General features: G+C 46.6%; 2 protein-coding genes across 2 annotated transcripts; both read right to left on the reverse strand.

The window, feature by feature from the left end:
- Positions 1-3: 3 nt before the first annotated feature.
- LOC311107629 (cadherin-17-like) lies at positions 4-4,217 on the reverse strand (the record flags this gene model as incomplete). Its single annotated transcript, XM_084150151.1, has 6 exons — positions 4,153-4,217; positions 3,517-3,606; positions 3,293-3,430; positions 743-878; positions 458-616; positions 4-149 (listed from the first exon to the last, which is right to left on the reverse strand). Coding segments are annotated over exons 1-6 (720 nt in total), but the record flags the coding sequence as incomplete, so codon positions are not given.
- Positions 4,218-9,189: 4,972 nt separating this feature from the next.
- LOC311110716 (GTP-binding protein GEM-like) lies at positions 9,190-11,436 on the reverse strand. The gene is made up of 4 exons (XM_084153276.1): positions 10,781-11,436; positions 10,445-10,521; positions 10,086-10,290; positions 9,190-9,931 (listed from the first exon to the last, which is right to left on the reverse strand). The coding sequence occupies exons 1-4, from the start codon at positions 11,133-11,135 to the stop codon at positions 9,648-9,650; spliced, it is 921 nt and encodes a 306-aa protein (XP_084009402.1). The 5' UTR covers positions 11,136-11,436; the 3' UTR covers positions 9,190-9,647.
- Positions 11,437-11,800: the final 364 nt, after the last annotated feature.

Below are 11,800 nucleotides of genomic sequence, written 5' to 3' on the forward strand. Positions count from 1 at the left end.
TCTCTGTACACAACTGTAGAAGGGGTTGAGTTCATAAGGGATGTCATCTGTGGGGGTGCAGTAATCATCAAACTTCTTCTTCAGAGAATCACTAAAGTCCCCTCCTCTGGAATGAACAACACCTTCCCTGGCCTTCAGCAGACGCTCTCCTGCAGGAACACACATACACACACAGCTGGAATCAGTAATATAATCACATGGTACATGTGGTCAATCTGACACCAAGCATGTGTTAATCTGATGTGTTAATCTGGAGCATGAGAGTTTAGTTGTAGTAATCTGGACTGGTGTGAGACTACAGATGCAGAACTCACAGATTACCACTCATACAGGATGAGATTAGAGACAACAACATCTGGGATGATCTATGTGTGTGCACTTTGGGGCTCTCCGTGAGTGTGTGTGTGTGTGTGGGTGTTTGTGTGTGTGTGTGTGTGTGTGTGTGTCTGTGTGTTACCCTCGGTAGTAGTAGAAATATCTCCTGTGTTGCTGTTGATCTGGAAGAACAGTGTGTTGTCTCTGTTGGGGATCTGGGAGACCAGGGTGTAACTCAGATGGGCGTTGGGAGACTCTGGGTCGTCCAGGTCAGTAGCAAACACACGCACAAATGGAACACCTGCAACACACACACACATAATGAACACGCAGACAGACAGAGAAACAGACAGACGGACAGACAGTTAGACAGATAGACAGACAGCGTGACGGACAGACAGACGGACGGACAGAGTGACAGACAGACCTGCGGGGGTACGTTCCTTGACGATGCCGATGTAGTCAGTCTGGTTGAAGGAGGGCGCGTGGTTGTTGACGTCCAATACGTTGATGGTGATGCTGACTGGACCTTCTACTGGTTCTGAACCCACTAAGGCCTCCAGCTACAACACAACAACAACAACAACATGAAGCTGGGATGTGTGTGTGGGTCTGTACAAAATATAATTGTGTATGTGTGTGCATGCAGATACTTGTCAGATCTGGGAATCGACCAGCTATCCGACTGTGTGTTACCTCTACAGTGTGTGTATGTCTGTGTGTTACCTCTACAGTGTGTGTATGTCTGTGTGTTACCTCTACAGTGTGTGTATGTCTGTGTGTGTGTCCTACAAGCTCTCACAGTCTCACGTCAGAATTAGACATTCATCCATGTTTCTCAAACATCACATTTTGAAGTTGTTCCAAATGTCAAATTTGGAAGTGTTTAAGGTTAAGTTTAGGCATTAAGTCCGAATTTTTAAGGTTAGGGTTAAGCTTAGGTATTAACTCCAAATTCTTAAGGTTAGACATTAACTCTGAATGGTTAAGGTAAGGGTTAAGGTTTGGGATAGGCATAAAATGAAAATATCAAAAACAACTTTCTATCGCTGGATTTGAACATGCAACCTTTTGAATCAGAGGCAGATGCTTAGGCCCATCCGCCATCCCTGTCCACAACGCCAAAACCTACTTGAAGGTAACAGCGCTCACTGTTGCCTCTGGTGGGAAGTTTCCACATCATCTCCTGACGTCCTCAGACATGGATGGACGTTAAATACTGACTTGTATCACGGGTGTGTTAACTACTATAGTGTGGGTCTGTGTATGTTAACTACTACAGCGTGTGGTCTGTGTATGTTAACTACTATAGTGTGGGTCTGTGTATGTTAACTACTACAGCGTGTGGTCTGTGTATGTTAACTACTATAGTGTGGGTCTGTGTATGTTAACTACTATAGTGTGGGTCTGTGTATGTTAACTACTACAGCGTGTGGTCTGTGTATGTTAACTACTATAGTGTGGGTCTGTGTATGTTAACTACTATAGTGTGGGTCTGTGTATGTTAACTACTATAGTGTGGGTCTGTGTATGTTAACTACTATAGTGTGGGTCTGTGTATGTTAACTACTATAGTGTGGGTCTGTGTATGTTAACTACTACAGCGTGTGGTCTGTGTATGTTAACTACTATAGTGTGGGTCTGTGTATGTTAACTACTATAGTGTGGGTCTGTGTATGTTAACTACTATAGTGTGTGGTCTGTGTATGTTAACTACTATAGTGTGGGTCTGTGTATGTTAACTACTATAGTGTGGGTCTGTGTATGTTAACTACTACAGCGTGTGGTCTGTGTATGTTAACTACTATAGTGTGGGTCTGTGTATGTTAACTACTATAGTGTGGGTCTGTGTATGTTAACTACTATAGTGTGGGTCTGTGTATGTTAACTACTATAGTGTGGGTCTGTGTATGTTAACTACTATAGTGTGGGTCTGTGTATGTTAACTACTATAGTGTGGGTCTGTGTATGTTAACTACTATAGTGTGGGTCTGTGTATGTTAACTACTATAGTGTGGGTCTGTGTATGTTAACTACTACAGCGTGTGGTCTGTGTATGTTAACTACTATAGTGTGGGTCTGTGTATGTTAACTACTATAGTGTGGGTCTGTGTATGTTAACTACTATAGTGTGGGTCTGCGTATGTTAACTACTATAGTGTGGGTCTGTGTATGTTAACTACTATAGTGTGGGTCTGTGTATGTTAACTACTATAGTGTGGGTCTGTGTATGTTAACTACTATAGTGTGGGTCTGTGTATGTTAACTACTATAGTGTGGGTCTGTGTATGTTAACTACTATAGTGTGGGTCTGTATATGTTAACTACTATAGTGTGGGTCTGTGTATGTTAACTACTATAGTGTGTGGTCTGTTTGTGTGTGTTAACTTCTACAGTGTGTGTCTGTGTGTGTTAACTTCTACAGTGTGTGTGTGTGTGTTAACTTCTACAGTGTGTGTCTGTGTGTGTTACCTCTAGTGTGTGTCTGTATGTGTTACCTCTAGAGTGTGTGTCTGTGTGTGTGTTAACTTCTACAGTGTGTGTCTGTGTGTGTTACCTCTAGAGTGTGTGTCTGTATGTGTTACCTCTAGAGTGTGTGTCTGTGTGTGTTACCTCTAGAGTGTGTGTCTGTGTGTGTTACCTCTAGAGTGTGTGTCTGTGTGTGTTACCTCTAGAGTGTGTGTCTGTGTGTGTTACCTCTAGAGTGTGTGTCTGTGTGTGTTACCTCTAGAGTGTGTGTCTGTGTGTGTTACCTCTAGAGTGTGTGTCTGTGTGTGTTACCTCTAGAGTGTGTGTCTGTGTGTGTTACCTCTAGAGTGTGTGTCTGTGTGTGTTACCTCTAGAGTGTGTGTCTGTGTGTGTTACCTCTAGAGTGTGTGTCTGTGTGTGTTACCTCTAGAGTGTGTGTCTGTGTGTGTTACCTCTAGAGTGTGTGTCTGTGTGTGTTACCTCTAGAGTGTGTGTCTGTGTGTGTTACCTCTAGAGTGTGTGTCTGTGTGTGGGCCCAGTCCAGGGCCTGTTCCAGGTAGAGCCAGCCGTCCTCTGAGATGCTGATCTTTCCTTCAGTCTCTCCTGTCAATCTGAACCCATCAACCTCGAGGTGGGACGCTTGGAACTGCGGACGGAGAGAGAATGGATTAATACAAAGACAAGAAATGAAGGGGACAGGTGTGTGTTTGTGTGTGTGTGTGTGTGTGTTACCTGGTAGAGGGCGTAGGGTACAGGTGTCCCCTCTGGTACGTCTAGAACCTTGTTCTCCAGTGGTCCCTTCTCCAGGCCTTTCCCAGCAGCCTATCACAACACACGTGATAAATATACAGTAGACCAGTGTTCCTCATTGAACAGCCCCAGAGTTGCACATTTTTGCACCAGCCCAGTACTTGCACTCCTGATTCAGTCACTCAACTATAAATGAACACCTTGATTAGTTGAAACAGGTGTGCCAGTATTCGGCTGTAATGAAAATGTAAAACCCTTGGGATTCTCAAGGACAAACACTATAGCATGCAGTAGATGTTCTCTCTCTCCTTGCAGAAGGACAGTTACTCATTGACTCTACAGATTTACACTGAAGGAGACTGTCTGGCCTGCGTGAGCCTGTGCGTCTGTCCCTCATTCAATCTTTCAATACGCTAATAAGTCACAGAGGGCGGCACAACGCCCTGTGGCATGTTTCCATGCCAACCAGAGCCAAAGCTCACACAGCAGTAACAAACCGGAGCAGAACCCAGAGAAGTTTAACTCCTCAGACAGTTACAGTCAAATATGAATGTAAGAGTTAATACATGCAGAGTAATACAGTATAACGTTAAATATTTGAGGTTGTAATGAACTCACGGTGGCGATGAGGAGGCTGAGCAGCAGCAGGTGCATTGTGGGATGTGCCATGATGAGCTTCAGTGACGAGACTCTGAGAGGAGGAAGATGGGAGAGAGAGGAGGGGGTGGAGATGGAGGAGGAGTAGAATACACAGAGGTAGACTGTAATAAAGCCTTTGTCAATGAGAGGTTGTGTAGGTCAGGGTTTCCCAAACTCGTCCCTGGGGCCCCCCTGGGTGCACGTTTTTTTCCCTAGCACTACACAGCTGATTCAAATAATCAAAGCTGTGTGTGTGTGTGTGTGTGTGTGTGTGTGTGTGTGTGTGTGTGTGTGTGTGTGTGTGTGTGTGTGTGTGTGTGTGTGTGTGTGCGTGTGTGCGTGCGTGCGTGTGTGTGTGTGTGTGTGTGTGTGCGTGCGTGCGTGCGTGCGTGCGTGCGTGCGTGCGTGCGTGCGTGCGTGCGTGCGTGCGTGCGTGCGTGTTTGTGTATGGGTCCTCCAGTGTTGAAAAGTGGTTCGTTTTTCAGCACCTTCCCTTCCCTGGTAGTAGAGTCTGTTACTGATTCCCCTGAAGGACTAGAGACAAGGGCTCTCTCTTACTATCACTAACAGGGATCCACTAAGGGAGTGTACTGTAGTCCAACTATCCCCTGCCAGGGCCACACTATCTCTCTCTCTATCAGACAGACTTTGAGCTGATGGGGAAGTCAATGGCCTTCATGTGTAGGACTCCTCCAACTCAACCAGATAGCCCCGCCCCCTGGTTAGAAACTGAAAGTCGGTTTGAGCCAGCGGCAGCCATGACTGACCATACATGGACGTTTAAAGCTCTAGGGGCAGAGAGGGGACAGGTAGCCAGGTTATCTAGTGTAAGTATTCCCTTTTGAAGATGACTGGACGACCACCACCCCCCTCCCCCTCCAGACGTGACTCATTCGTTAGTGAAAGGTCACTCGGGTGTGCGACCCCCCATGACCTAACAGTGACCTCAGAGCCTGAAATAACAGCTTAGGGCGGGGGAACAGAGAGACTAAAAATACCCTAAAGGTGTGTGTGTATTACTGTAGATTGAAATAGTGTCAGTCAGTGAGCCCCTCCTTGCTCCAACAGCAGCAGTCATACAGAGACAGAGACAGATATGAGGAACAGAATAAATCTACTGAGAGCCAATGCTTATCTCTACTGACACTCCTTCACTATAAACACTTTCATGAGGATTCACAACACACACACAACCACACAGCTGTCAACTTTAGAAATATATATATCACAGGAGGTTGGTGGCACCTTAATTGGGGAGGACGGGCTTGTGGTAATGACTGGAGCGGAGTCAGTGGAATGGTATGAAATACGTTAAACTCATGGTTTCCAGGTGTTTGATGCCATTCCATTTGCTCCGTTCCGGTCATTATTATGAGCCACGGATATATATATATATATATATATATATATATATATATATTTCGAAAACGTCTGAAACCCTACCTCTTTGAAGTATCTTAAATAACTCTCACAGCGCCCCTTTTCCCACTAACACTGACTTTGCTGATAAATACTGTGATGACGGAAAATGTACTTGATACGATTGTGATGTGTTGTTGTCTCACCTAGCTATCTTAAGATGAATGCACTAATTGTAAGTCGCTCTGGATAAGAGCATCTGCTAAATGACTAAAATGTCAAATGTAAATATACTCCAGAACAGACACAACCATAACCTCAGCCTTCTGATGTACACGTCTCCATGACAGGCTAAAGGACACTAACAAGGAAAGGACATTCTGTTCTGTACAACGAGAACAGAGTGGATATAACACACCTCAACAGGATGTGCATCTGTACAGTGTGTGTTTGTGTTTTACCTGTTTTTCTAACTGTGTCAGTGTGTCCAGTACGTGTGAGTCTATAGCGTGTCCAGTACGTGTGAGTCTATAGCGTGTCCAGTACGTGTGAGTCTATAGTGTGTCCAGTACATGTGAGTCTATGTGTATGACCCAGTTGTGTAGAGGGCAGAGAGAGGTGATAGGTGTATATTAAGAGTGTGAAGGTGACTTTGAGGCTTGCCGCTGCAGATGACCTTGCTTCGCTCGCAGCACGATACGCTCTACCTGACAATGCATTTAATTTTCCCTACCACAGGGGGCTGCTGAGGGGAGGATTGCTCATAATAATGGCTGGAATGGAGTGAATGGTATCAAACACATAGAAACCATGTGTTTGATGTGTTCGATAACATTCCATTTATTCCATGTCCTCCCCAATTAAGGTGCCATCGGTCGCCTGTGGTCCCTACATAGAACTCCCATTACCTGTCTCACTATCTAGCTACTGCTCGAATCTTATCTACTACCTTCTCCTAAAACACAAACTCTCTTCTGTTAGTCACCTGTTACATCTCTCTCCCGCTGGCTCTCTGCACTCTCTGTGTCTCCAGGAGTTCTGTCCCTGCTGACTGACTGACTGACTGACACAGGCCAGCATCGCCATTACTAATCATGCACAACACATGGGGATCAGAACACAGCAAACCAGCACTCCCAGACAAGCACAAGATGGAGGACTAAAGGAAACACACTACTCTGAGATGTTGCGACATGTCTCCGTTGTAAAACAGATTCATCTCAACCCTTAGAATGCATTTTTCAAACTTTGTGTGAGGCCTGCTCTAGGCCTCTCTCTAGAAGGTCAACACTGAGTGACCTTTGGTGTCTTTCTGCCCTCAAGACAAGACCAGACCAGACTGATCAAAGCCAGGCCCCTGTGTCTGACCCAGAAACCAGACCCCAGAGGCTCCAGAGGCCCCAGGACAGTGGTGTTCAATAACACAGACTTCAAGCTGCCATATATACACACAAACTCACACACAAACACACACACTGGCCAACACCCCACACACACACAGGCCCTGGCAAAGTCAAGTCAAGATCACTACACACACCCAACAGAAATCCCCTAACGGAAAATGCTCAATATTAAACACGCATATACAAAACAGAAGTAACCAACAGATACAGGCTTCAACTCAACATTGATGACACAGAAAAAGACAGAGAGAGAGAGGGAATGAAAGAGGGAGCGAAGAAGAGGGAGAGACATACCTTGCTTAAGAGTTCCAGTGTCACTCCTTGGACTGTAGTGTGATCGCTACAGCCCCATCCAGCCTGGTCAAACGTTAACTCAACATTAACATGCAATACTTTATTGAACCTAATCATTGTCTAATCTCCCCGCCCCGACAGCAGGCCCAGCCAATAGAGAAGCAGGGGGACAGGAGAAGTGAGTGTAACTAAGGGATGTAATAAATTAATATAACATTAATATAATATAGTATAACATGAACATCACAGAATGTCAACCATGAACAGGACACAGGAACAAAAGTACTGTACTGTACTGGACTGTACTTTGAAATTAATGTATGAATATTCAGTGCTAAGCACCTATTGGAGTTCCTCCTGTTACTACAGGCCTTAGGCTCATCTCTGTAGAACCATACAACTGGCTACTGGACTCATCACCACACAGAACCAGCAGGCAGACTGAACAATCTGTAAGGGTGGAGGTGGAGGTGGGGATTACAAAGGACTGGAAAAGTTTCTCACTCACAACGGACTTTAACCTTTGACTTTATGAACTGCTTCCTGTCTGAGAATGTCTAGTAGTAAGCTGTTTAGAGGAGCTTAGCTCAGACACAGATATGACTGCTTCTCACACAGAGTGACACACCTCTGACAGGTCCCCTGTAATAATGAACTGATAGTGTGCTGATTGGTGGAATGAGGAACTGTTTCCTAAATAGTCAGACAGGCCAGTTCATCTTGAGTCACCTCTAAAGACTAGGTTGTATTTACAGTTGCTGACTTGGTGTTGTGTACTTGGCATCAGTAATAGTGCTGCCAATGATGATGAGGATGATGAGGATGAAGGTATTCATCTCCCTGATGACTCGTTCAGTAGGTGATCGATAATCGATAATTGTCTACTTTGATCAATCAGAGTGGTAAAGTACTGAAACAAGCTTCGGATATCAACCTAATTTACCTTGCCTCTGAGATAAGGAACACAAATACACACGTATGCACACACACATACACTAGGGGCGTAGCCAGAAATTAGTTGGTGGGTAGGCCTGCATTTTATTGTTTTTGCTCAATCTGATTGGGTGGGCCTGGCAGGGCCTGGCTCCCCATTGGGTGGGCCTGGCAGGGCCTGGCTCCCCAGTGGGTGGGCCTGGCAGGGCCTGGTTCCCCAGTAGGTGGGCCTGGCAGGGCCTGGCTACCCAGTGGGTGGGCCTGGCAGGGCCTGGCTACCCAGTGGGTGGGCCTGGCAGGGCCTGGATCCCCAGTGGGTGGGCCTGGCAGGGCCTGGTTCCCCAGTGGGTGGGCCTGGCAGGGCCTGGTTCCCCAGTGGGTGGGCCTGACAGGGCCTGGTTCCCCAGTGGGTGGGCCTGGCAGTTCCTTGCTTCCCCAGTGGGTGGTCCTGGCAGGGCCTGGCTCCCCAGTGGGTGGGCCTGTGTCCACCCCGGCCCACCCATGCCTACACCCCTGACACAAACATAGACAGACAAATGAATATTTTGTCAGGCTGCTATTTAACCACTTCCTAGTTCTTGACTCCTCCTCCAGGATGTTACCTTGGCAACTCACTTACTTCTCACAATCTGAGATGCCACTGTACAAGACGTGTCTGTGTCCAGTTTCCCTTCATCAATTGAAGGACTGTTTCTAAAGGCAGCCCTCTCCAGGCAGTCATTCATACAGACATGGCTCTCTCTTTCCCTGCTGGCTTCAATCTCGTGACAGATTTAGCTGGACCCCAAACACACACTGGCTGAAGGTAGCCTAATTATCCCTCTCTCACACACGCTACTGCCCTGGCACCAATCCCAGGTCTCTAGGGGGTCAGTGCCAATCATCCTGGTGGAAACACACACTATGGAGTTATCTCTGAGGGGAGGATAACTGCTCTGTGTCACCTGCTGAGTCATGTTCCAATAGCATGTTTGTGTGTGTGATGTTATTGGAGTCTAGCAGGACAAAGACAACAAGTGAACAAAATGACATTTTAAAGAAAATATGGATTTTATTCCACAGCTAAACAAAACCAATGGAAAATATCCACACGTAGCAAAACATACACAATATAAGCAGTGCAGATTGTCAGTTCTCATTTGGACAGATAGGACTATGTACAAAACCACAGACATACAAACACCTTGTTGTCAGACTGAAAACTGCCCTGGTAACCTAGTTAAAGCAGAGAGAGAGAGAGGAGAGAGTGAGAGATGAATAAAGGACAGGAATTAACATATCTCATGACCCTAAAAGGATTAGAGCTCACTAATGATCTGGCACCTCTCTCTCTTTTCCTTTTTCAGTGTCAGAACACTGCATGTCCATTGGTTGATTCTCCAGACCGTCACAGAGGCTGGCGAATGGGGTGAAAGTTTTGAGGGGTCAGTCTAATGTAGACTGCAGTAGGGGCGGGGCTGTGTGTGTGTGCGTGTGTCCTGGGTCTCAGAGCACTGAAAGGTCATGGCAGGATTTGGACTTCAGACGGAACGCGGCGTTGGCATTGTTCTTGGCCACCATCTTGTCCAGGAGGCGTTTGGCCTTCTTGGGTATGCTGTCGCAGCGTGTGTGTGAGTATGTGTGTCTGCGGCGGTCGTTGTTCTCCTTGGTGTCTCTGCGTAGTCGTAGCTGCTGTACGATGCCATGGAAGGCTGGCCAGACGTTGTGTTGCATCGCTGCTGACGTCTCGATGAACTTACAGTCAAACACTGCGGCACACGCACGACCCTCTGGAGACAAAAACAGTCCCACACAGTCAGACAGCTGCCGAGAAACTCAGAAACACACTCACTATCAAACACCATAGCTCACCCACAGCCCTCTGTAACACATACACATGTGCATGCATGCACACACACACCAAGCCTGTGCCTCTAATCTCACCGGTAATTGACACCTCTCTGCGGCGGACCAGGTCACACTTGTTTCCCACCAGGATGATTGGCGTGTGGTGGGCGGGGCGGTGTTGGCGGAGGGATATACGCAGCTCTGAGGCTTGCAGGAAGGAGGACCGGTCAGTTATAGAGTAGACCAGCAGGTACGCATCACCTGTCTGGATACACTGGTCCTGAGACGACCCTCCCTCATCCTGAAGGGAACACAAAATAGAGACTAGGTTAGAGCTGTGATATGTAAACACACTGTTAGAGTATGGCAAAAACACACACACAGCAAGACAGAGTTGAGACTAGGCCTACAGACTAGAGTTTAATCAAGTAACCATAAGAAGCTTCTCTCTTTACCTCTGAGTCCCAGTTGTCCACTAGAGTGACTGTGGCTTTCTCTCCATCCACTGTGATTGTCTGCTCACACACCTCATCTAAAGCACAAACCAATCACTGTGTTAAGAAGCACTTTCACAACCAACATCGACATTTAGATTCATACAAATATAATTGTTAAAGCACCGTACTTTTATATTGATGTAAGATGGATGCGTAAAAAGGAGCCCAAGTGGATGTTTCCCTATGTGCCCATTACACACAAAAACATTAAATACATCCATCCCTAATTTATAATATTGGCCTACCCTATAAAACATATTTTCCTTACTATCAAGCACATTGTAATTCATTCACCTCCATAGAGCTCGACCTCGTCACTGTCCATGCTGTCCATCGCTCCAGCGAAGATGCTGGCAATCGCGGATTTACCGACCCCTCTGGCGCCCAGCAGCACCACGCGAAACGGTCTCGAGCTACCCCCGGTATTCCCGGTAGATTCAGTGGAGATGAAGGAGTCTGTGGAGTCTGAAGAGGCCCAGCTGTAGCGGCTCCCATCCGATTCCCCGGCGGAGTTCGTACAGGATTTGGAGCGGGACAAGCAGGCTGGAGGCGCGAGGCTGTCTGAGAGGTGGCTCCCGGTATCACTGATGCTCCACCGGTGGAGTTGGTGCTGCAGCCGCAGACTGTGTCGTCGCATGCTCAACAGCATGATGATAAGATAATAAAATAAATCTAACTAATAAAACTCGGCCTTTAAAAATAAAGGTGCGCTGAAAAAACACCCTTGGACTGGACTATACGACAAATAATGGAATAGATGTGAATCTCCACAGTATTCTCAGAAATTTAAATAAATCCTACAAGTCCATAATTAAATGAAATGGATGAAGACTGGATACAACCAAATGTCCAAACTCATGAATAAGAGTTCATCAAATGCTACGAGCAAATGTCAGAAGTTGTCCCACATCGGTGGAAGTCACGCATTAGTGCCGGTAGACAGTTAAATCCTCGAGAGGGGAGAGAGAAGAAGAGGCTGTTTGGTTGTTGAGGTCTCTGACCACTGTGAGCGCGAGTAATCCCGTAAATCGGTCTCTCTCTAATGTTATTATGGGATTTCATCCGCGGCGAGATTTATATAAAGGAGGGCTCAGCGCGAGAGAGGGTTTCCTTGACGTCAAGTCTGTGTCCCCTCCCTTACCCGTGTGCATTCTCACGGCTCGGGCCAGTGGTGTTGAGGGGGTCTGGCCCTCCCACCCAGAGGCAGCAGTGGATAAGTGGAGATGTGTGTCTCCACATGTGTACTGTATGCCTGCCTATATGTTCCTGATACTATAGAGGCTGAGCAGGGACATATCATAACAGCCTGGTCTC

This window comes from Coregonus lavaretus (genome assembly GCF_964263955.1).
Source record: "Coregonus lavaretus genome assembly, chromosome: 3".
In the NCBI taxonomy this organism is placed as follows: Eukaryota; Metazoa; Chordata; class Actinopteri; order Salmoniformes; family Salmonidae; genus Coregonus; species Coregonus lavaretus.

Bases quoted from the DNA above. Each gene is read 5' to 3' on its own strand.
- LOC311110716 (XM_084153276.1), bottom strand. From the start codon at position 11,135: ATGCTGTTGAGCATGCGACGACACAGTCTGCGGCTGCAGCACCAACTC. The intron at 10,522-10,780 runs GTGAATGAATTA...TTTGTGCTTTAG, and splicing joins CGAGGTCGAGCTCTATGGAG to ATGAGGTGTGTGAGCAGACA. The intron at 10,291-10,444 runs GTAAAGAGAGAA...TGTTCCCTTCAG, and splicing joins TGGACAACTGGGACTCAGAG to GATGAGGGAGGGTCGTCTCA.